General features: G+C 45.5%; 2 protein-coding genes across 3 annotated transcripts in view; one reads left to right on the forward strand and one right to left on the reverse strand.

Moving 5' to 3' along the window:
- UBAP1 (ubiquitin associated protein 1) overlaps positions 1 to 5,390 on the forward strand; it is a 37,853-nt gene extending 32,463 nt beyond the window's left edge. For both annotated transcript variants that reach the window (XM_014952505.1, XM_014952506.1), the window contains exons 6-8: positions 64 to 261; positions 1,737 to 1,838; positions 3,284 to 5,390. In XM_014952505.1, the coding sequence (XP_014807991.1) occupies positions 64 to 261; positions 1,737 to 1,838; positions 3,284 to 3,424 (441 nt within the window). In that variant the 3' untranslated portion in view covers positions 3,425 to 5,390. The remainder of the gene's footprint in view (positions 1 to 63; positions 262 to 1,736; positions 1,839 to 3,283) is intronic.
- A 1,239-nt stretch (positions 5,391 to 6,629) lies between these two features.
- The window catches only part of KIF24 (kinesin family member 24), a 34,524-nt gene continuing 17,614 nt past the window's right edge, over positions 6,630 to 23,539 (reverse strand). Inside the window, exons 7-13 of the mRNA XM_014952502.1 lie at positions 21,151 to 21,272; positions 19,453 to 19,558; positions 17,032 to 17,103; positions 16,245 to 16,354; positions 13,039 to 15,483; positions 12,046 to 12,139; positions 6,630 to 9,771 (exon numbers count right to left, since the gene is read on the reverse strand). Coding sequence (XP_014807988.1) covers positions 9,631 to 9,771; positions 12,046 to 12,139; positions 13,039 to 15,483; positions 16,245 to 16,354; positions 17,032 to 17,103; positions 19,453 to 19,558; positions 21,151 to 21,272 — 3,090 coding nt within the window. The 3' untranslated portion in view covers positions 6,630 to 9,630. The remainder of the gene's footprint in view (positions 9,772 to 12,045; positions 12,140 to 13,038; positions 15,484 to 16,244; positions 16,355 to 17,031; positions 17,104 to 19,452; positions 19,559 to 21,150; positions 21,273 to 23,539) is intronic.

Below are 23,539 nucleotides of genomic sequence, written 5' to 3' on the forward strand. Positions count from 1 at the left end.
AGACAGGATGTGGGGGTGCAGAAGATGACCATCACCTCAGCTTCTGGTTTTTTTCCCCTTTAGGTAACGCACCAAAATTTCCTAGTGTCTAAAGTGCCCAATAACACCAGCTGCGCAAAGCGGTCGGGTGGCCCCGCTCCTGAGCTGCAGCAGGCCCTGTCTGCTAGTGAGAGGCAGTGCGTGGAGACCGTCGTCAACATGGGGTACTCACCCGAGAACGTCCTGAAAGCCATGAAGAAGAAGGGACAGAACATAGACCAGGTAAGAGCTTGTGCAACTGGAAAGAAGCCCTTCCTTCGGTGCTTAGAAACAGCCTCGGGTTTGCAAAATGGGTGGGAGGGAGTACTTTCATTCTAACAGTGGGTTGCAGCCTGTAGCTGCTGCGATATTAACCGTTGGAGAAGTTGCCACCTGGCAGTAGAGGCTCCCAAAACCAAATAAAAGAGTGTCTGTGCCTGTTTCTGATGAGAGATGGCTTGGGTCAGGCACACCTGTGGGTGCTGGGCTGGAGCTGTGCTGAGCTGGTGGGCCCTTAGCTCCTCATGAAGCTGGGGGAGCTACTGGGTCTTCCCAGGAGCCACAAAACCATCCAAAGGAAGCTTAGTGCCGTGTGACCAAAACAACAGCCAGCTTCCCTTGTTCTGGGCACAAGGGGTGACGATGCTGACGTCTCTCCTTGCAGAGAGACCGGCCCCTGTGAGCTTAGGACAGCCCTGCAGGGCTCTCACAAGGCTCCACTGACCGACTTTCCTCTGTGTCCTCTCTTTGTGGTGCTTCCTGCCTCCTGCACTGCCTCAAACGCTGGCTGAAAGCAGGTCACAGCACACAAAGCAAGCGCTGCGGGGTGGAGCGTGGCTCTGGGACTTGGATCCCCTTCAGACAAGCCTTCTGAAGCGGGGAGAGCGTGGCCAAGCTTTCCGTGCTTGACCCGAGGCAGGCTGTGTGCTGTGCCAGAACATCCCCTGGTGGGACTGTGCCTGAGGGGTGAGGAAGAGTGTCCCAGGGGCTTCTGCTTGTGGAGCCCCTCTGCTTGCCCACTACTTACACATTGAGAGCGGTTTAAGCTGCGTGCTGGAGTGAACTGTAGTATCAAATGGTAAAAAAAAAAAGTCCCTTAGGAGGGCAGTTTGAAATCCTGCTGGTTTTGCAGGCTGTGTTCTCTTGCCCTCCGAGCGCTACCTGTCTGACCCTTCCCTCTCAAAGCTGAGGATGGATAAGAAATTTGGCAGCTGTTTCTGGGCTGGGGTTTGCAGCTCGCTCACCCTCACCAGCATGCTGAGTTGATCTGAAAAGGCTGACAGCTTTCAGATTGCATCAGCTCTTGCAGCTGCCTGAAAGGAAGCTAGAAGCTGACACATCTCAACTGCTGGACCGACAGTTTCATTTTTAAAACCTGTAGTGTAAAAAGCAGAGTTGAACTTCTGCCTTCTGCTCCGTGATAAGGCATGGAAGGCTAAAGATAGGCTTGTGAGCCTGTTTTGACTAGAGGGGAAGGTGAGGTTCAGAGCTGGTGGGAGAGCATGGGAGGACAGAAGGGCTCGTCTTTTCTTTCTCAGAACAAGCTCTGGCATAAAGAGCATCTCAGCCCTGCTAGGGAGGGCTTTAGTTCTATCCCTGGTGGAGCCTGGGGTGGAGTTGTGCTCAGCCCCTCTGGGAGTACAGAGGTGGTATTCAATCAGGTGCTGCAAATGCTGCCCTCCAAACTTAGTTTCTTTTCATTCTTTTCTTCGTTGCAGGTTTTGGATTACCTGTTTGCACATGGACAGCTTTGTGAGAAGGGCTTTGATCCACTTCTTGTTGAAGCAGCTTTGGAAATGCACCAGTGTTCAGAGGAGAAGGTGAGGGTGCCAGGACGGGGAATTCCAGCGGCGGTTCCTCTGGCTGATGTCATTCTGGCTCTCATGATGGGGCTGACTTGTCTCCAAAAAAGCCACCGCCAGGGCACATCCTTGCAGTGATAAAGCAAATACGTGTTGAAGCGTCAGAATTCTACTGCATGGTTTTATTATTTGCATGCATTTTTATGGGTACAGTTTTTTTAAAGAACCTGCCTATTCTGGTTGTAATGTTTTGAACCCAGGGTTCTCCTGTGGGCGAGTGCTTGGTACAGAGACAGTTAATTTCAGCAGCAGCAAATTATCTTTCAAACCCTGCCAGCCTGTCCTGGCTGTGAATTTTCTCCCTTGTACAAATGCATCTGCCTGCCTGCTCAGCAAATTGGGTTAGGGCTCGCTCTGGAAGAAGTTGGAAAATGGAGTTTTTAGGGTCTTTTTTATTCTCTGGGTGCTTTACCGGCACCAAAGGTACTTGGAGCCAGGAGTTGGTCAGGGCAGAGGACGGCAGGATCTTCTAAAGTCTGCCAGTCTATTGTGTCCCAATCTTTAGAGGTGCACCCCAACCCCCCCGGACATGCATACGCCTTCCTGCCTTTTGTGGGCTTAGTGATGAGCTTGCAAACAGAGGAGCAACACCGTGAAGATGGGAGAAGTGACTGAGTTCAGGAAACAACGTTTACTACTGGTTTAACCCCAAAAATGGAAATGGCTCATCTTCTGATTACCCATTTCAACCCGCTTGCTTGTTTTTGTGTTTTCCTTTCCCCTGTGAATGGGCTCATAAAGAGGGTTCATAAAAGTCTGATCAGATGATTCACTTCTTGTCACTATTTTTTTCAAAGCTGAGGGAGGATTCATGGTTGATGTTGGTAGTTTCACACACAGTGTGTCCAACAGGGTTTGTGCTTCTCCCCCACGTTTGCCCTAGATCTGAAGAGCCAATTGATGGCAAGGGCTACTGTACTGTTCCCAAAGGTGAAGTAATTCAGATATTCACATGGAGCTGGAGCTGCTGGATGGGGGAGCAGGGTGCCATTAATCAGCATTTTAGGGAGCCCAGGTTGGACCAAGCTGATAAATTTCCTACTGGGAGAGGGACACCCCCACAGACTGAGCTTTGGTGCCCTTGCTGAAGAGAATTTTGGAAACAAAGGGCTGCAGACAGAGGGCTCTGCGTGCTACTGCACCCATAGCTCTACCAGCTCTGGGGTGAGTGGACTTTCTCCACAGGGAACTGGAAGGGGCTGTATTTGGGGAGGAGGAATCCACCCCCAGGATGGTCAGTCGCTGAAGACTGGCTCTGTGCGGGGAACTGGAAGGGGCTGTACTTGGGGAGGAGGAATCCACCCCCAGGATGGTCAGTCGCTGAAGACTGGCTCTGTGCTAAACCTCCAGCTAGCACTGACCCTCTTTTCTCCTGCAAATAATGGATTGTCTGTGTCTTTCAGATCACAGAACTTCTCCAGCTAATGAGTCAATTTAAAGAAATGGGCTTTGAACTGAAAGACATTAAGGAGGTCTTATTATTACACAACAATGACCAACACAATGCTTTGGAAGATCTAATGGCCCGTGCAGGAGCCAGCTGAAGACACATTCCTGGATTCTCAGCGTGCAAGGGAGCAGGACCAGCCCCGCCACCTTCGCATCCAGTGTGACTCGCTCTCCGCAGGAAGGAGCCCGGCTTTGTGCGTACACGAGAGAGTGACTGAGCAAGCCCGCCCGCCTGCATCACTCCAGCATTTCTCTTTCCACTGAGAGCCAACTTTCTTTCTTAAATTAAATTTTGAAAGTGTCCTTTCCTAAGTTTCCTTTTTCCAGCTTGGCCACGGAGAGTTTAGACTGCCCAACCTCTGCTCTACATTGTACATAGGTAGAGACGGGAGTGGTTCCCCCCCCTCACTGTTGCACTGGAGTTGGACAGAATACTAAGTTGGTTTATGAAACTAGGATGCTTTGGTTCTTTGAAGCTGCTTTCATGGTGTCTGCTTGTACTGAATTACTTGACTGTGGCACAGTCCAGATTAACTGGTTGGATTTGACCTTTAGTGCAATGGATTTTTATTTCTTGGTTGAAAGTTAGTCTGTAACTTAGTAAAACACTGGTTCAGAAACTGTCGCTATGCATAAAGAGAGCTGCCCCTCTTGTGGTTTTTTCTTTTTTTTTTTTTTTTTTTAACCCATGCATCCAACATTTCTGCCAGACACGAGTGTCCGATGCCGAGTGGTGTGTAAGTTCTCTTGAAGCAGGTAAGCTGTGAACTCTACCTGGACCTGCAGCTTGTCTTGGCTCTTGAATCTGAAGGCAGAGAGCTGGGGCTCAGTATTCTTAGTCCCCCAGGCTTGTAGGATATTTAAGACAATGCCCTGCTAGAAAATCATTTATCTTTTTTGTTTTAAATAATACTCAGTGTGGTGCAGGAGGTTTCTTTCAAGCACTTTCTTTAAAACAAATATACTCACTGCATTAGTTCCATTTTTCACACTGCTATAGAACTACATAGAGACATCTAGTACTAGAAATCAGGTTTGGGGTTGTTTTTGATAGTTCAAAGTATTACATGTACATTGTTCAAGTTCTAAATACATAAAATATCAGCAGTCTTGAGCAATCTTTAAAGTAATTTGCTAAATATTTTGATTCTGCAGAAGAGCAACTAATAAAACCCTCAAATATAACTCCCAGTGTCATGGTTCCCATCTCTCATGCTCTGTGGCTTCAGCAGATGAAGAACGTGCTGGATCCTGCCCGCTCCTGTAGGCTCCTGTGTTGGGCAGAATGGCCAGAGGTCATGTGCTTTTTTTTTTTTTTTCTATGGTTTATTTCTGTTTTCTTGCAAAAACCAAGCCTCGGGATCCAAATTCTTGTTAGATCATGGAACTGGGAGCACTGGACTTCTGGAGGGAAGAACGGCTCAGCTCGTTGCCTCAGTTTAGGTTTTTCAGTAGGAGGTTTTAACTTATGGACGCTGAAGGAGATGGCATTTGTCTCTGTTATGTTAACTTCATGTGACTGAAATGTCTAATTTGGGCCGTGGAATTCTCTGTGAGGTGCTTAACTATGTTAATTACATACATTTACTTAAAACAAAATTAAGCTGAGGAGAGATGTAGCTGGGAGATGTCTAGGAGATGTGGAGATGGGTGATGAGAGGGACTAGGGCAAGTTGCCTTGCATTGTATCCTGTAACATTGAGCTTTATCAGCTTTTAGTGATGGGGATGAACATTCAGCAGCTGGTGGGCCAGCAGCTGCTGCCTCTGGGTGCAGGTAATGCAGATACCCAGTTTTCCTTCCCAGGTGGGAAATGTGACAGTTTGAAACGAGGAAAAGGGGATACTTATTAATCAGAAAAGCTGGAAAACAAAATGCAAACTGCTTTTTGTCACTGCTGAGAGCACTCAGCTGCGTCGCTTGCTTCGGTTTTCTCAGAATTAATATCCCAACAAGTCTATCTGGTACTAGGCAGCCCTGAAGGGGCAAGAAGTCTTGCCAGCAAAGAAACAACTATTTAGACCAAACCTCTGAATAAAATAATCTCTTTGGTTGTGTTAATGTGTGTTAAGTTTTTTTCACAGCCCCCCCACCCAGGGGCTGGCTCTTAACCCCACTACAGTAACCACCCTCCTTACGGAGAGGGGCGTAGAGGTGAGGGCAGAGGGGTGAAGATGGGAAGTGATACCTGTGAAGCTGGTCTCCCTCCTTCAAAGAGATGCACCTGTCTGTGCCTTCCCTGCTGACATGGCTCTGGTGGGTGAAGGCTGGAAGTGTGTTTCTGGGGTGGCTTCTCACAGAAGGAATGACCATGGAGTGAGGGATTTAACCTGGTGGCTTAGGTGAGAGGCACTTCTGAAGAAATGTGTATCAAGTGACACAATGTGGTGAGATTTGAATGCTGTTTTGGGTGCCGTGACTGTGGTGCTGTCATTCTCTGCTGTCAAGTTAGGAACAAAGCTCACCTGGAGGTGGAGATGTCCTGCTGATGGTTGGTGAGATGACTGCATCCCTGGTCACGCTTTGAGACCTTGGGGCTTTCCCTTAGGTTCTCAGGTCAGTTAGATTTATGTACCTGGTTCTTGGCACAGCTTTTAATGTTGTCAGAGGTTGTGCTGCTGCCTTCTGCTAATTGGTGCCAGGCACCGAGGTCTGGGGGCCTTGGTGGGGAGGCTTGTGAGAAGAACTGGAGAGGCAGAGCCAAAATTGGCAACTGTACTTTGACCTGGAGACTCCCTGCGCTGCCTCCTGATGGGTCTTCACAGCAGCAGCCCGAGAAGGACACTAGAGAGCCATCAGTCCCCCCATGTGGCTGGAGACCTGGTGGGAGGAGAAGTGCCACTGTGGTTGCAGCCTTCTTTTGAGGGGTCCTACAGTCTGCCAGGCAGTGGGGGCTGCAGCGTGCCCCAAGGCTCTCTTGGGCTGTCTTCCTTGCTCCTGTGGTGGCCTGTCCCTGCTGGAGCAGCCCTGGGCAGCACGAGTCACCCACCCAGGTGCTGGTGTAGGCAGATCTGTGCTGGGGAGACTGATGGCTTCTGCTGGGGGTGCAGCAAAACATGGTGTGAGGGTGGTTCTGGTGCTGCAGGTGGTCCAGGTTGGCCGTGTGTGGCTGGAGGGCACCAGCTACATCAGGCCAGGCAAGAAGGGGATGTTCTGCCGCTGCCCAGCCTCGCTTAATCTTTTGCAAATCAAACAAACGGGTGTTTTGATCACCTTTACTTTGAAACAAGTTTCACCGGAGTTCTGTAGTAAATGTAATTTTATTTTAAATAATGTCAATTATTCAAATAAAATATCAAGCATCTGCCACGAGCATTAATAGTCTTTGTTACACCTGAATACAAAAAGCGATCCCCGTTTAGTTCTGAATGTATTTGATGGTTGGTGGCCAGGTTCCCTTCATCTCTTAGTCTGCTGTAATGGCAAACACTCACCTAATGTTCGTCAAGTTGAAGTTAAAATCAAACAGTGCAATATCAAAGAGCAGGAAGGGGACGACACTTTTAAAATACTCATTTAACACGTTTTCACACAAAAATTAAAGCAGCATCTAGGTAATAACCGTAAGAGTGGAGAGAAAAATGTTACTGTTTTTGACAACGGCATTGGTAGTTTCCTTGGCATACCAAAGCCCAGTTTTGGTATCTCCTGGTCTGGCTGTGCAGCACTTCAAGTAGTCCTGATCTTCACAAGGACGGACGGATTTTCATTTATTTTTTATTTATTTATTTTTATTTATCTTTATTTTTGTCATGTCTCATAAAATTCTGAGAACAGACTGATGATAAAATCTTACATACGACAAAGTAGAACCTTGTGGAGTGCCTGGATGGCTCCAGTTAAAAAAAAATATTTTCAGACCTTGGAAAAACTGCTGCGTTGTTGTTGTTGTTCCATTTATTTGTTGTTTCTCAGTGTTCCCGGCCATCGTTCCTCCAGGGATCGAGCAGTTCCTGCCCTGGGACCTTGTGCTGAGGCTCACAGCTGCCGGCAGATTTGCCTTTTTCACAGCAGCCTGACCAGGGGTTGTAGGTGGCTCAAAGGTGGCAGCTGACTTCACTCCCATCTCCTCCGCCCGGGGAAATTTTTGGTCGTTCATCGGTCTTGTTAGAACCGACTCTGAAACTACTGAGGTTTAGGACAAGGTTTAGGTTTATTTTGTGAAGGGTTCTCCCTTGTGAAATGGAGATTCAGCAAGAGAGTGAAAATTCCTGCAAACGTGCTTTGCTGAGCCTGCTCTTCAAAAAACCTGAAAGTAGAATTGCCCAGTACTTGTCCCCAGATATCAGAGGAGGTGGAGGGGAAGTTTTCCTCCCTGGCACTGCGTTACTGGCTGGGCTTCTCATCTTCCTCCTTCCTTCCTTCCTTCCTGACCTGTGCAACACATCCTACAGACCGGCCTTTTCCTCAGCTCCAAAGTCCCAAAACTCCTCAGCAGCTCCCTGGTAGCCTTGTTTTCTGTATGCTCGCTGAGAGAGTGCTGGGGAAACCACTCATGTCCATTTATCTGTGAGAGCTCGCATCCATTTATGCTTTCAAAAGGTACAAGGACTACCTCAGTGCCCCATCTTCTCCTCCCCTTAGAAAAGGCCTCTCCCAGCCCCAGGAGGTGGAGGGAGGGTTTCTGAGAGGTGCTTGTCTTAGAGGGGAGCTGGGTTTAATGCCTGCTTTTCCTTCCATGATTGAACAAGATGCTGGGTGTCCCACTGCTGTACAGCTCTCTGGTGGCTGCCCAGCTCATTGCTCTGTGCTGTGACACAAAATACCACTGACCCTGGGGGTGTTGTTCCTGGAAGCCTCATTCCTCTGGGCGAGGAAGGCTTCTGGCAGACCTGGGTTCAGGTGTGACCTGCCATGGCCTGAAACCTGGACACGGGAGCCACCTCGAGAGCCATAAGCTCGGACCCTGGAGGGGCTCTGCTCTCTGCTCCACGGAGTAATGTGGTCTCAGTTGCAGATGGGGACCAACCAGTGCTAAAACCCTCCTCCCCCCTGCAAAAGTCCCTCTGATGGAGGACTTTTCTTCCACGAGTGCTCCCCTTGCACTTCTGTTCCCCAGGGCTGCGCCGTGTGACATTCCTGGGACTGAGTGTCGCTGCCGTTACTGTGTGGCTGCTTGGTCAGACCTCAGGGCTGCTCTGGGTGGCTGTAGAAGCAGGCAGTGACATTCACAGCTGGTCAGACAGCCGTGTCCCCTTACCCTTGGCATTTCTGGCCACGGAGCAGGCTTTGATTGACCTACCACAGGCGTTACTGAGGAGACAGGGAGATGGCCCAATGGGCTGCCACAGCCCTAATTTTGGAGAGGGAGCGCTCGCGCCGCGTGTTGTCAGCCGAGCTGTGCTTCAAGGCCACTTGTGGCTTCAGCAAGTGGATTTGTTTCGTGGTTCGGATGTGATGCTTTCGCAGGGCTGCAGCTGGTCGTTCTGCAGTTGGGGATTCAAATACCAGCTTCGTACTCGCAGCACCATCAGCAGCTTCTGGAGTCCCTCTGCCTCCAACCACACCCTCTTTTGATGTGAAAAATCAATTCTGTCACCCCAGCGCTGTACAGCAGCGCTGCAGGACAGGCAGCACATGTCACTGGCAGTGGGCAAAAAGCTGTTGGCAACAGGGTGAAACCCCCATGCTTATTAACACACTTAGATAAACCTTTGCTACAAAGTCACTACTAAACCACTCGTTACCCATGACTTAAGCCACCTCTTCCAGGAGCTCTGGAGTGTTCGTTCCCAAGCAAAGAACAAATGTGGCAATCACCTGCCTTCTTCTGAAAGGGGCAGCACTTCTTGCCCTGCCTTGACTTTCATGTACTCACATTACGTTACTGTATTTAACAAGCAGTGGCACCTCTCTTTTTCCTGGCTTCTGTTTGCAAACACTTTTCTGGATAGCTTTTGAGCATTTCCATTCAGTCCTGTGTCTGGCTTCAGAGTGTTTTTTCTTTCCCTCTTATTTTCTTGCCAACACAGATGTGCCTTTAACACGTGAGAAGCTGCTATGACTACTGGGGACAGGACTGCCTGCTGCTTCAGCGAGATATTTAAAGGCTGCTGAATTGTTATTCTTAAGAACAAGGGCTACCGGTATTAAGGAAATACAAGAGCTTGTGGTGCCAAGCAGTCATCTCTCATTTACTCAGAATTGTCTCCATCCTTTATCTAAAATGCACACTAATCACAAACATCAAACCAAAAATCTATCCCCTAATCCACTCGTGCTTGGCAGCACCAAGTGTGGCCAAACCCTGGCTGCTGGCTGTTTCTGTAGCTGTTCTTGTGCCGGTGCAAGCAGAGAAGGTTTAAACTGGTGGAGGCGTTTGCAGGGACGTGTCAGAGCCAGGAGAGGCCAAACAGAGCTGGAGCTGGGCCCGCGTCGTTTGGATACACTTGGACTTCAGTACCAAGACTTCGTCCAGCTTGGTCACAAAATGCTGAAAATCCTGGTGAGGAAGGCAAAAGGAAAGTTTAGAGAACAGCCGCAGCAGCAGATTGAAGAAAGAAAGAAAAAAAAAAAAAAAATCAGCATATTTTAGTCACTGCAGCAGTACATAAAAACATGCTTTCCATTCTGCAGTGTAGTAGATTAAATCAGTGTTTCCTTATTAAAGTCCCTCGCAAACAAAGGTCAATGCCTCTAACTTACTCTGGTAGTTTTATCTGTTGGTGAAAGTACAGCTAATATCATGGTTTAAAAATGAAAATAAAAAAAACGTATAAAGCATCTGTTATCACCTTTCTACCTGGGTTAGCTTTTCAAAGGTTTGGTACAGGGACAGGTCACGTGACACACAGTTTTACCACGTACTGAACTCTCTTCCTGACACCTCTCGTGCTGGACCTAGCGACCATGAATTTAAATGGTGAGTTGGGCCACCCGTTGATCAGACACAATAGCCCATTTCACACCAGGTCACAGGGCCAGCCCCACTCCTGCACGGCTACAGGTCTGCTACATGAGAAACAGCAGCGGCGTATACGGCCAAGGGGAACGCTGCCTTCCATAGCAACCTGCCACACGCATAAAAAGTGATATGAAACTGTGATTAGAACTGAAATGGAGGCACTTATTTTTAAGTAGGTCTTGTATTAATAAAGGTGTGTTCTGACCTACTCTCCTCGCCACCTGAGAGCAGAGCTTGGTGCCTTTCTTCATAAGGTCAGTGTCTAAGACCCTGGGAGATGTCAGCATCCTCAGGGCTGGGGACCTCAACTGCCACCACATGAAAAATCAATCATTCAAAAGCTTAATTGGTGGGACTCCAGCTGTCTCGTGCACTGTATCTTTGTCTTGCGGGGACAACAGAACTGTAAAACAGACCAGCTCAGCTGCTCTGGCATATTTTTCTGAAGCGCTTTAAATACAGCTTGGTTCAGCATGTGGCCAGCCCTGGCAGGAGTCTCTCCTGCAGCCACAGTTTCATGGCTGGAGAAGCTGCAACCACCTGCAAGTGGAAGGAGCGAAACCGATACGGGAAGTCTAAGCTGATTTCATTGCCCAAAGAAAGGTCACGCTGTGAAATAACAATACAGGGTACATTATAAGTTATTCATACGCTGCTGGGAGGCCTGGCAAGCTCCTCATAATTCTGCTAGCCAGAAAATGATTGCTTGCTGCAAGGGGCAGATAAATGGGGAGGAGTCCAACGACCAATGGACTTAGGAAGAACAATCTCAAAAAGCTTTAAAAAAGAAAAAAAATATTGCTTTGTATCACTGTATTCTCTGCCATAAAACTAATATGGTTTATGGCTCTTGTGCTGCTTCATGAAATTATGTGTGTTCTCTGGTAACACATTAAATGCAGCTGGAAATCACAGCAAATAAGCCACATGGTGGCTCCATTCTGAAACCCCTGAGGCAAGAGTCCTTGTAGCTGCACTTCAGATCAGAACTGTGATAGGAATTAAAATGGTTTGATAATGTAATGCAGTAATGGAGCTTGGCTTTACTGATAAGATGAGGGAACTGGGAAGGCAGGAGGTTCCCGCTGGGAATTGTTAATAGTCTGGGTGAGAGACAAGACTTAGCACACAGCTGTGACATGCCTCTATCTGGAGGCAGGAGAAAGAGAACTGGGGGTGCCCGGCTAGTGGTGGGGCCATGCAGGTGCCAGTCTTTAGGTCCAGCCTACGCTACTGCCATCCGAGGCAAGGGCAAGCCATGAGACACGTGAGTGACAACAGCCAAGAGCCCGTGAGGGTGTGGGTCACAGTGATGAGAGCACCGGGGTGTGTGGGGCCAGGGGGTGGCACATCTGTGGTGTGACGGGCAAGGGACTCCCAGAAGAAAGAGGCAGTGTGTCACTAGGCCACCAGCTGCGACATCCCAGTGTCATGCTTTAAGGGCACACTGTTTTCTGTGGTATTGACTCACTCACTCCAGCCTGTAAGGAGAAAAATGTCACCTGGAAAGACACCCTGCTTAGAACAGCCTGGTACCCAAGACATAAGAGAAGAGCAAGCTGTTTTATCAGAGAGAAGGGGTTCAGAGTGGGCCCATCAGTCTCCTTCTTCCCCAGGGAGCTGGCAGTGTGGAGACTGGCAGAGACACAAGAGGTTCTGAGAATGAGCAGCCTCCCCCAGGGCTCAGGGAGAGGAGTGACAGGAGGAGGAAGATCTGATGAGGAAGGTCACACCACTAAGCCGAGTTAATAGTCACTGAGGTTAATTTATGCGGGTTCAACGGGCACCGAGACGATCCTCTGAAACACTTACCATTGCTGACATCTGATTTATCAAGCACTCCTCCTTGAAGCACAAGGATGCCATTTCATCCAGCTGCTGCCGATGGGCCCGAATCACAGCCTGTCTGATTAACACAAAACACACCGTTGGTTACACAGCCCACTGCACCACCTGCAATTACCCTCAATACATCTTTAAGAAGGAGGAACACCCCAGAGGAACCCGTGCTGCGCTGTGTCCCTGGCATTCGGACAGGGCACACCAGTGCTCCTCAAAGTGCAGTGGACTGCGCTGGTTTGGGGTTAAAGAAGGTCTTGACGACTGAGGATTGCTCAGAGAGGAGTGACCACAGCCTCTCATTAGCAACAGGCAGCACAGGGGGTACCTTCTGCTTTTTACTGTAGGGAAATCTAGGAGCAAAAATACTGTCTAATCAATTGGTGAGATGGCTTGCAACCGTGAGGCTGCAAGTCATTTTTGGTGAAAAACAGGCAGAGCTGTTTATTCCTCTGAGCAAGTTTCTCTGACCAGCAACATATTTTCAGTCAGGTGAAAGCAGTTCAGTCCTTGGGAGCTGACAGCAGCAGCCTGTAGTACTCTGAAGCTCTACAACCAGCCCCTCGAGCTGTTTTTCTTGCCATAGGGATGGAACAGCTATCACCTGCTTCTTGATGGGAGGTTTCAATATATTTTAGGTACTTGACAGCTTACAGGAAGCCAGTTAGTTACTGAGAACTGCAGCTTGCATTATAATATTCATTCCTCTAGCATTATCCTAGGAAGCTCTAATAAAATAACTGGCTTCCTGTGAGATTTTAAAATGTCACTCAATAACAAGCAATCATGAATTTATAAGATAATGACTATAAATCATTGTTAATCTTACTAAATAATTATTTCATAGATTGATTTTTCCATCATTTTTAAAAGTACATCTGAGTAGATATACAAATAAAGGTAAATGTATTAAATTTCTAGAACTTCTAAGCTTCATGACAAACCCCAGTGAGAAGCAAAACTTACTGTGCCTTCTCAAGGGCCTCCCTCTGCCATTTTCCCATCTCTGACGTAGCACTTAGGGAGCTGCTGCTGGACATGCCTGAGGGGCTCTTTGCATTTGTTAATGGCTGATTATCTTTGGTTCCAGATCCCGAATCCGCAGCACAGATCTCTTGTGTAAAATTACTCTGCATTAACTTGGTTTTTAGCAAACCCACTTCCTCATTGCTGAACGATGACTTGGCTGGGTCTTCAGAGGAACTGAAGTCCTCATTCCTCAGTGACGACTTGGGCTGCAACACCAGGCTGACTTCTTGAGAGGGGGGCTGGGCTGCATAATCCATATTTCCCACACTGAGAAAGCACGGTGCACCTGGAAAGTAGCTCTTTTCAGGGATATTGGCATTCATTTCCTGAGCCACGAGCTCAGCACTGGGTCTTTGATCTGAGTTAGACTTTCCTGAATAAGCAGTACTATCTTTAACCTCAGCTCCACGCTGTCTGCCACCCGAGTAGTCTTTGCACGTTGAGTTGCTGAGAAAGGAACCACCCTCTCTCTCTCCCCTGGAGCCCGTGGATTCAGCTGCAGATGTTTCCCTCAGGTCACCTCCAACAAACAAACTGAGGGCGACTCCTTTCCTTGGTGAACCCGAGCCTAGAAGGCAGCAGCAGGGCTTCAGGTCACAGCAGGCGGGTGGAAGCCACCTGTCCCCTCTCTGTGGGGAATGCAGCAGGATGCAGTGCCTGCCACCACGACGCATTGGCTCCCCTAGCTCCAGCATGCTGTCTGTCAGAGCTCTGCTTCTCGTACACTGCCAGCCTTCCTCCTCAAACCTGGCCTGGGAGCCATGCATGCTCCTGGCCGACATCTGCTTCACGCGGGGGGACTTCTCTTGGTTAGAAGAAGACACTGTCTCTGTATCAGTTGTCTCCTCATAGTCAGGAAGGGATGCCATGAGAGGACCTGTTAGCTCGGAAGTGAATTCTGAGGAACAACTGGGAAATCCATGATAGTTAACTAAATTTTTTTGAGCTTTCCATTTTACATCTTCTGCAAGGGCAGCCTGTCTATCCAAAGTGGATTCTTCCTTCTCTTCATGGTGGAGGTCGATGTCTTTGCACTCTAGAGTTCCTGATTTCAGTACAGGAGAAATATATGAGCTGGAAGCATCCTTTTCTGGAGTTAAGGTGGCTTCACTGGAGTGAACAAGACATCTGTGCTTGGATTCATACTGTTTGTGATCAGCCAGGAAATCTTTGCCAATTTTCCAGTTACAAGCCGAATCTTCTTGCAGGCAGTAAGGTTTTTCTGCAGCATTGCTTGGAGAGGACTCAACAGATAAGTCATAGCTCCAGTCTGATGGACTTTTATTGCAGCCTGCATTTTTAATGGATTCCTCCATCTTTGGGCTGCCCTTACTGCAGTCCCAGCTGTCATCCAGTTCATGTTCTTGTGTGGGTATTGCATATTTAAAAAATAAGTCCTGTCGCTTTTGGCCTTTTTGCTCTTCTTCAGTTCCTTGTTCTCTTTGATGAAGGAAAAATGAATGTTGACTGCATTTGTTGGTGTTTCTTCTTTTCACGCTCTTTTGACTACAGACAGGTGAGAAAGAATCTTCACTGAAATCACTGTCATCCAGATCTTCCAGCTGCATCCCCTCTTTGCTCTGTACTTCCGTGGGAGTAAGGCTCAGCTCCTGCTTCACTTGAATCTCCTGGGGCTTGTATTGCATTAAGAATTTCTCAAGAGGTTGATAGTTCAATTTTTGCTGTAGAATAGGTGGCTGCTGAAACTGCTGGTGATAAAGACGTAAATGCTCTTCCCTTTCCTTCTGAAATGGAGGCAGATTTGTCCAGCTTTCAACAGATTGTTTAGCAAAGGTGTTTCCCCATTCTTGTCTGCCATCGGAAGGCAGATTCCCATCTCCAAAGGAAAATTCCTCTCTAGAAACAAGCTGTTTCTGAACAGGTTGCACTGTCTGGACTTTCAGGCACTGGATAGGTGGCCTGTCTTGCGTATACTTGTCTCTCTGGACACTTTCTTTTGTTTCCACTGTGACAGCATTTTTGGTGATGAAATCCTTTGCAGTGGGGTTCTTTTCAGAGTGGGAGGACACATCATCAGTTTTCTTCTTCAGGGGATGTGCTATCCGTAGGACTCCCTTCATGGGGCTAGCACGGTGGAACCACGGTGAGCTGGGGCTTCCTTTGTAGGCATGTCCTTTGTTGATTCCCCTGGGGGTAGAGCTAAAAGGGACACTGGGTGGCTGGAGTGCTGCAGGACATGCCTTTGTTTTTGTAGCATTTGAGGGATGCTGGAGGCCCAGCTTCACTTTCTTTGGAGAGCTCTTTTCCCCGGGTGGCAAAGAGATTGAGTTTTGGACACGTTTTGGAGATACATTTCCAGCAGTCCGATGCCTGTTTGTGACGGGGGTAGAAAACTTAATCCCTTTCTTCAGCTCTTTGACCCTGTAAATGAAGCTGGCTTTAGAAGGTGTCATGCTTTCAGATAAACAACAGTGTCTTCAGAACAAACTACAGTGTCTTCAGAACAAACTGATGCTTCCACATATTAAGGCTAAACACTGAATTCAATGTCATGATTTCTGTTTTAATTGTCAGTCATGCACAAAGGCATCAAAACACGTGGCACAGTGCCAGCTCACTAGTGCTCTCCACAGGACATCACAGTTGTTGGAGTAGTTGCAGTGAGGCCAATTAGCTCAGGTGATATTTACGGAGCTGTGGAGCTCCTGAATCAGGCTCATCACTGCAAGTGAAGAGCTGCTTACCTGGTGTCACCCTATCCCCTCAACTGGTTCCTTTCCCTCTTAAGCACTTCTTGTCCTCTTAAGCCCAGCACTGCACAGCTGGTAATTTACCTCCTCCTGTGTAGGAGGGAGGGTAAAGGACTTGCACACATTCTAGACACAACTGAAATTCAAAACCAAAACAAACCTTTTGAATGCTGAGGTTAGTAATCCTGCAGTTGCAGGGAGCACAGTGATATCTTCATCACTAAAGCTCTCATCAGAAAGGATTTAAAAGACCCAAAGAATTTCAAGACCAAACATAAGAGTTGGAAAGGATTTTACTTGCATTGTGAAAATTGCATTTCTTGCCTATATCAACACTTCAATGCAAACAAAAAAACCATAACCAGAAACATCATGCATTACTTTTTTTTCTTTGTGTTTTTCACCTTGGGAATATGGAGCTTCATCACCTACCTGTCAGCGTATCGTAAGGTGTTCAGGGTATGCTCTGTAGCTATGTGGCTAGGTGATACATTGGCTATCATACACGTCTTGGAATTGCCAATGAAAGAATCCTTTAGCACCTAGGGTTGGAAAGAAAAAAATAAGATTGTTAGCAATTCGTGTACCTTGCATTCCCTGTAAATTAGAAATGTGTACAGACGTGGTTTGAGAGGAGTCAGGTGATGCCCTGTTACTGTCTGTCTTTTTGTGTGTGTGTGTTGTTTTTGGGTTTTTTTTAAATGTAGTCCTCTTGTCTCAACTTGTCTTGTAATACTTTGTTTACAATTTAAAATGAATACAAGTGTTATTCAGGGCTCTGAACAAGCCCTTGCACCAGGTGCCACAAGGGTGCCCATATGTTTTGAGGAATAAAGCATATGTTACAACCCGAGTGAATAAATGTTGATGAAATCTGCCATGACTGTTACTGCACAGAAGATGCAAGATTGGTTGCAGAGTGGGTGGAGATGGATGGTAACTGAATGAGTCTGGAAGGTAGTGACTGGGGTTTCTGTTTGGTTTTAGGTTTTGGTTTATTTGGTTTTTACCATGCAAATTCCCAGGCTGACGGGGGAAACTGGCATTTGTTCTTAATTCTGTGATTATCTTTAAGATTAATGTTTGCAAAAGTTACGCGCTTCTCTTTTCTTCAAGAGTTTAATAGCAGTTATCAAATTATGCCGTTTTAAAAATTATTATTTTTTTTATTTTGTCCTCATCAGGGAAATCTCTACTGTTGCCTTTCTGCTTGTTTTACCTGAGTTAATTTGCTTTGCCGGAAAGGAGTATGTGCATGTTCCTGATCCAACGCCCGAATGCATTCCTTTAGCTACAAAAAGGAAAAGAAAAAACAAAACCACATCAGCCACACTGGCAAGTAACTGAATTTCATCAAACCTAATCTACCTAGCCTGTGTACTATTCCCTCATGTGCTTTTGACTCCTATCTGATGTCCCTCACAAGAGGAGTTTGCTGCTGCCACAGCCACAAATGGCCAGCTTCTGCTAGATCAGGTCTCAGCAGCAGTTTGGCTGCACTCAAAGAGGGCACAGCTGCTGCACAGGTACCTGTAACACCCCGAGAAGAGAGCTTTTTGAGCTCCATCTCTTATAAATTTCTTCTAAAAGAAGCTCTACCCATTCTGAAAAAAAGGTAGTATAGATACTGCCTGTTTGTCTAAACAAACACGTCGCTGCGGCCTCTCACAGGCTAATAAGGACTATACACAAAACAGCGATCATGAAGCAACAGACTGCCCCACGGAGTGGAGATAACAGCTGCAGAGCTCCCATTAAAACTAACAGAACATGAGCAGCTAGCTACACCCTTGCCTTTCACAGGAGGTTTCAGATCTTCTTGTTAATAACCAGCAACAGAGGTAGCCTGTAGTCTTGAAGAAACATCCCCTGGTTTACTACCAGCCTCGGAAAAAGATGTCATATCCAGACTGAAAGATGTGCACTTTTTTCCATGTTTCCACTGGAATAAGCACAATAGCATCACGCTCCATATCAAGCCTGGATGCTCTCTAAAATTGGCGGAAATGGACTCTATAGCCATGAGACAAGTCACTTTGAGCAAGTATTAAGGGAAAAACAAGCAGATTACAGTATTGTCATGGTGATACTAGCAGGAAACAGCCTTTCTACATTTAAAGCCTTTCTACATTCTACATACACCCACTTAAAATGACACGTATTTCTCACCTTTACTGCATTTTATTAAAAATCACACCTCTAACAAGTAAGGGATCAAACTATTCCGATTTTTTTTATTTTGCTTCTAATAATTGCAATACCTGAACATCTTCTACTTGAAATCCTTTCTGTTCAGGTCCCAGCTCTCCATAACTCAGAACAACTCAGTTATGCACCAGCAAGTACTGAAGAAAGCATGAAGTGCAAGAAACACACTCACTTTACATGCTGTCTCCCAGTATGAATGCTAATACTCCACAGCAGAAAAGCCTCTGTGGAAAAGAACATCCTCAATTCTCAAAACAGAGCAAGTCACCACTTATTTACCCCACACAGTATTGCTGTGTGCACTACATTCTTCACTCTTGACTCATAATCACTGATTTGGCTTCACTTAGAGAAGCCCTCGGTGCCCTGGTTGCAGCTGGGACAGAGTTAATTTTCTTTCTAGTGGTTGCTGTGTTTCAGATTTGGTATGAAAGGAATGTCAATAATGCATATTGCTGTAGTTGTTGCTAGGTGATGTTTATACTAGACAAGGACTCTTTTCAGCTTCCCATAGAAGCTCAGAAGGAGCCTAGATAGAAGGATGGAGTGGCCAGTGGAGTATTCTGCACTGTAAGTGTATATAAATGGAGTTAGCCAGGGGGTGAATACTCATCATCACTGCTCTGAAAGGTAATAATTCACTGAGCGGTGAGCGTGACTTCTGTCATTATTATTATTTGTTGTTGTTTTCCTTTTCTGTTATTGTTCTATTAAACTGTCTTTACCTCAACCCACAAGTTTTCTTTCCTTTGCCTCTCCCCTCCTTTTCTCCCTCTTCTCCCTACCCTTCTAGGGGAAGGGGGAGGACTGCCTGAGCAGCTGCATAGTCCTAGCTGCCAGCTGGGGTTAAAGCACGCACCAAGTCATCAGTGAGCTTTGTGCATTTAAATTAAAGAAGGTGCAGTGTATTCTGCACAATTTATACTTAGAAGCACTTGGCTTTATCTTAGATGGCATTTCTCTGCTCCTTGTCCCTCTTTATGTAACTTTTATAAAAAGTACTTCTATAAAAGACAGTTTGCATTAAGAGTGTATTTCTTCCTGCTTCTTTTTCCCCAAACACAAACTGCCAGTTTCTATGCTCTTGTGTATTTATTCCTTTACTCCTGATTTGAAAGAGAAGTCTGAGTTCAAGCAGTGAAGATAAACAGCAGGAACAATGTGCTTTTATGAAACAAATATGGCAATCCCAAGCCAATATTCTCTAGAATTAAAACAGACAAAACTTCCTACATAAAATATGGGACACTTATTATACTATACCTAACATTCTCCATGCTGTATTTACCTGGCTGTTTGCAAGAATGGATTAAAAAGACTTTATTTGCATCACAAAACATATAGACATATATTATTCTGTAGCTCATTTTTATCCTAAAACACATGCTAATAATCAAATACAAAACCTTCCCCAGACATGTTAGTAGCTTACTGCTAAAAGACTTTGGTTTATTTCAGCTCCTTCCATTTTTGTTTGTCGATCTGAGTCTCTGGCATCAGCTGCTCTTTCACTGCCAGCCAAGTCAATGAATGATATCCTACAAAAAACAAAGTTGCATTTATTTTAGGGGCTTTTTTTTCCTTTTTCTTTTTCATTTTTCTTATTTTCAAATCAGAGGGCTGCAACAGATGACATGAGGAGAATGATTAGGAATAATTACTTTTGAACAAAAATAAATACCCACTGGAAATACCTGAGGCACCAAAATAAGCACAGGAGCAGGAACAGTGTCAGAGCATCCTGGCACTAACACAATCGTAATCAAAGGTATTGCATGTGATGAGATTGCTCCACAATTTAATGGATCAGCTGTTTAAAGCGCAGCGCATTAATCTCTCCAGATAATCACTGTGCTTGTATTTTCCTAATAACACAATTAAAGAAATTGTACATTTCTTTATTCTCCTTCCAGGTAAAAGAGATAACTGCCCTGCCAAATGGGAATTCAGGGCAATATGAACAGAAATTTCCAGTGCAGTAAGTAATACACTGAGCTCTCAGTGTTCCTTTTCCCTTCCTTCCCCAAATGTCCATTACTCCCTCTCACATTTCCTAGCTCTGGGTGCCAGCTGCTGTACTGACTGTTGCACTGTAGCTTTGTCTTTGCCCTTCTGTTTCTGGAACTGCCCTGACTTCTCTTACAGGCATATCTTGGGATCCTTTCCCCACACCAGATCCACCCCGCTTTCAGTAACAGAAAAAATGGCACACATGCCACACCTACATAACCACATACACTTGCATTTCTAAGCCTGCCTGTTCTGCCTTTTCCTCTCCCCACTATTTGTGGCTCTTCCATTTTGCCTTGTATTTAAAATGAGATCCTGGGAAACAAGGCTGCACTGTAGCTGCTGGAAGGGTGTGTCAGCATGGTTTTTGACACTCAGCAGTAATATAGATACCTAGGCCTCTTTCCTCAGACCTCTTTCTTGGCGTTGTTTAGTCGAGAAAGAAAGACTGGGAAGAGGTACAATTAGTCCTTAAATACATAAAACGACTGCTACAAGGCTAAATAAACTGCTCTTCTTGTCTGCTGCAGATAGCATCAGAGTCACACTCTCAAATTATCAGGGAGGTTTAGGTGAGCTACTATGATTCCTTTGGCCAAAGGCAAACATCTTTAATGGAACCATCTCCGCCTGAGCTACTCATCCCAGGCTCCCTTTGTAGTCAATTACAGGACAGACATGCTTTGAGGGGCAAATCCACCTGACCTAATTTAAGTGACTCTGCAGAATGGCATGAATTGGATCTCAAAAATTACTATTTCTTTCTACTGACTTCAAAGATGACAACCTCACATGTGGATATGCCCATTGCAGACAGCTACTTTTAGCCAGATTAACGCCAGACACCAAAGGCTTTCTAACACTGAACATGAAGAGATGGATTTGATTGCCAAGCTCCTTCACTGGAAATTTTTACAAACAAGTTTGACAAAGCTCTCACACATGCGGCTTAAGCGCTCTCCTTGGGAACAGAAGAAAGCACTGTGAAACTTCTCAAAGTCCCTTTTGAACCCCATCTTCTGATTTAACTCACAGCTGCCCACTAACTCAACGCCTCCTCTTTGTTTATCTCCTGGACAACTTCCTCATCAGCCCTGAGCACTCCCACTTCTAGTCTTACCTTCCAAATGTCCTGTTGGCTGTGTCTTTAATTTGGATTTGGATGATAGCGTGAGATCGAGAGGAATCCGAGTTGACTCCAGTAGCTCCTGTGCTACGTTCTTTCCCCCCCTTCAAAATCACCTGCAAAGTAAGGGGGCAAAATCCAAGCAAATTGTAAATAGAAACACAACCTTTCAGGAAGAGATTTTGTCTACATAAGATGAGGTAACAGTAGGAGGAATGGTTTCATTACAGCCTTAAAATCTGGCACGAGGCAGATGTTAAATTAGACTGGATCCCTTCCAATGTGCCTTTCAGAACTTTGCACGTGGATTTCCTTGCAGTGACACTACGGAGCTTGGAGAGCTTACTTGCAAGTAAGAAGTTGTTGCACCACATATTCACTCAGACTTGCAAAATATCCTGACTATGAAATTAAACACAAAAGTGTGGCAGAAATGAAATAAATTAAGACTACAGACATAACCTAAGAGACTCAGGGAATTGACTGTTTGTTGCGTTCTTTTAAAATTTCACTTTCTCATGTAATGGATGGGTGTGGTTATCCAGAAAGTTACACGCAGAATACAAAGTTCCAAAAACCTTTTTCCGTTTCCATAACTAAAAGAAATTATGCCAGAGTAAAGAACAAAGTTAAAAGATCAATTATACTCAATACAAGAATAAAATAAGAAAACAAGGAAGAGAGGCAGAACCACAAAGGTTCCTTCAAGATACAAATCTGGATAATTCACTTTTGCATATTTTTAAGGACTCTTGCAGAATGTCTAGGAACTGCAGCAGAGCATTCATAAAACAGTCATTAATTTTGTTTCCGGTTGTAAGAACAAATTAAAATATTATCTAGTAAAATCAATATGTTCTCAGTTGACAGATGTGCATTATTCATGCCTTTGAGTGGCCAGTTCTCAACCAGCAACCTAACCAACTGCTGCAGCTCATGAGCATTATATTAGTGTGAAACACACATAATTTCTGAACCAAAGCCAACATCAATGAATAGCAAATAACTAGGGATGCATTCAAGACTCTCTCCATATTATCTGCTGCAGGCTATTCAGAAGCTCCGAATCAAACCAGTGACATTTCTGTGCTCAAAAAGAACCTGTGGACAATATAAAATTACTTTTTTGCCGAGATACCTGTAAGAATGAAGTCATTTAACAGCTCATCTCTGTGTGGAATGTGATAATACAGAGGAATGTGTTAATCAACCATATAGCAAATTTACACTCTAATTTGCAGAAACATCATGAGCATGTCCTGAAGCTTGGAGTTAATGGGAAGATGAAGAAGAAAATTAAATAGAATATAAGTGGGCAACACCATGCCAATTTTAATTAGTCAATTACACTATCAGGCACTTGTAATTTACACTTCCTTACTGAGAAAGAAATTAAACTATGCAAAGTCAGGCTAAATAGAAATCAGATTTAACCAGCTGGCTTGCTGCGGGACAATGCAGAAAATTTGCCAGTGCTCTTTCAGGGCTCAGCCAGGCAGTTAAGGGAAACTGAAGCCTTACTTGTGCTGAACATCAGCTACTGTTTAAAGAATCTAATTTTACTTGGCCATTAATACCCATCATGATCTAAGCAATGTCTTAATCCTAGTTCAGATTATCTCAATTTTGAGTATTTTCTAATTTGTAGTTCTATTAATTTTCAAATTTGTATCTTCTGTCCCACACCTATGTACCTTCAACACAGAAAATTTAAGTTCAAAGAAGCCAAAGAAACTGGGAGAAAATACTTATCCAGCTTCCGGGGTCCCTTGCTGGGACAGTATTTAATTTCTGGAATAGTGATAGCAGTCTATTTCTTGGCAATGATCTTTCCTTCTTCTGGCAAAGGAGTGGCAGCAGAAGCGACAGCTGTAAATCAACAGCTTGCATATCATCCACAAGCCGCAGTGACCCAAGAAGATTACTGAATAAAGGCACTTTTAATAGCACTCCTCAGGGTTCTGCTGGGGTTGTCAATTTCAGAACCCTAAACAGGAACATGCAGAGGTACTACTGTCCTGGTTTCAGGTCGAACAGAACCAACTTTCTGTTCAGTAATTTTACATTTCAGCTATGCCTCTTCTTCTAATCCTCTGAAATTAACAGCATATTGTGAAGAAAACTGTTCGTTCTCAGTGTGTAAGACCGATGTCTGTACTTCATGCCAAGGAACAGTATGCAGAGAGGCTTTTCCTTATACTTATTGCTATAACAACCAAGGTCAGTTAATTTTGTTAGTTGCCCCGTTGGAGGGTCGGAAATGGAAAAGCGTAGAGGGGTCACAATTGTGGGGAGGAGCAGACAGGACAGGTGACCCAAACCTGACCAACAGGATATTCCATCCCATCTGCCCATGCTCAGTATAAAAGCTCAGGGACCAAAG

Source organism: Calidris pugnax, unplaced genomic scaffold (assembly GCF_001431845.1).
Source record: "Calidris pugnax isolate Ruff unplaced genomic scaffold, ASM143184v1 scaffold220, whole genome shotgun sequence".
Classification (NCBI taxonomy): Eukaryota; Metazoa; Chordata; class Aves; order Charadriiformes; family Scolopacidae; genus Calidris; species Calidris pugnax.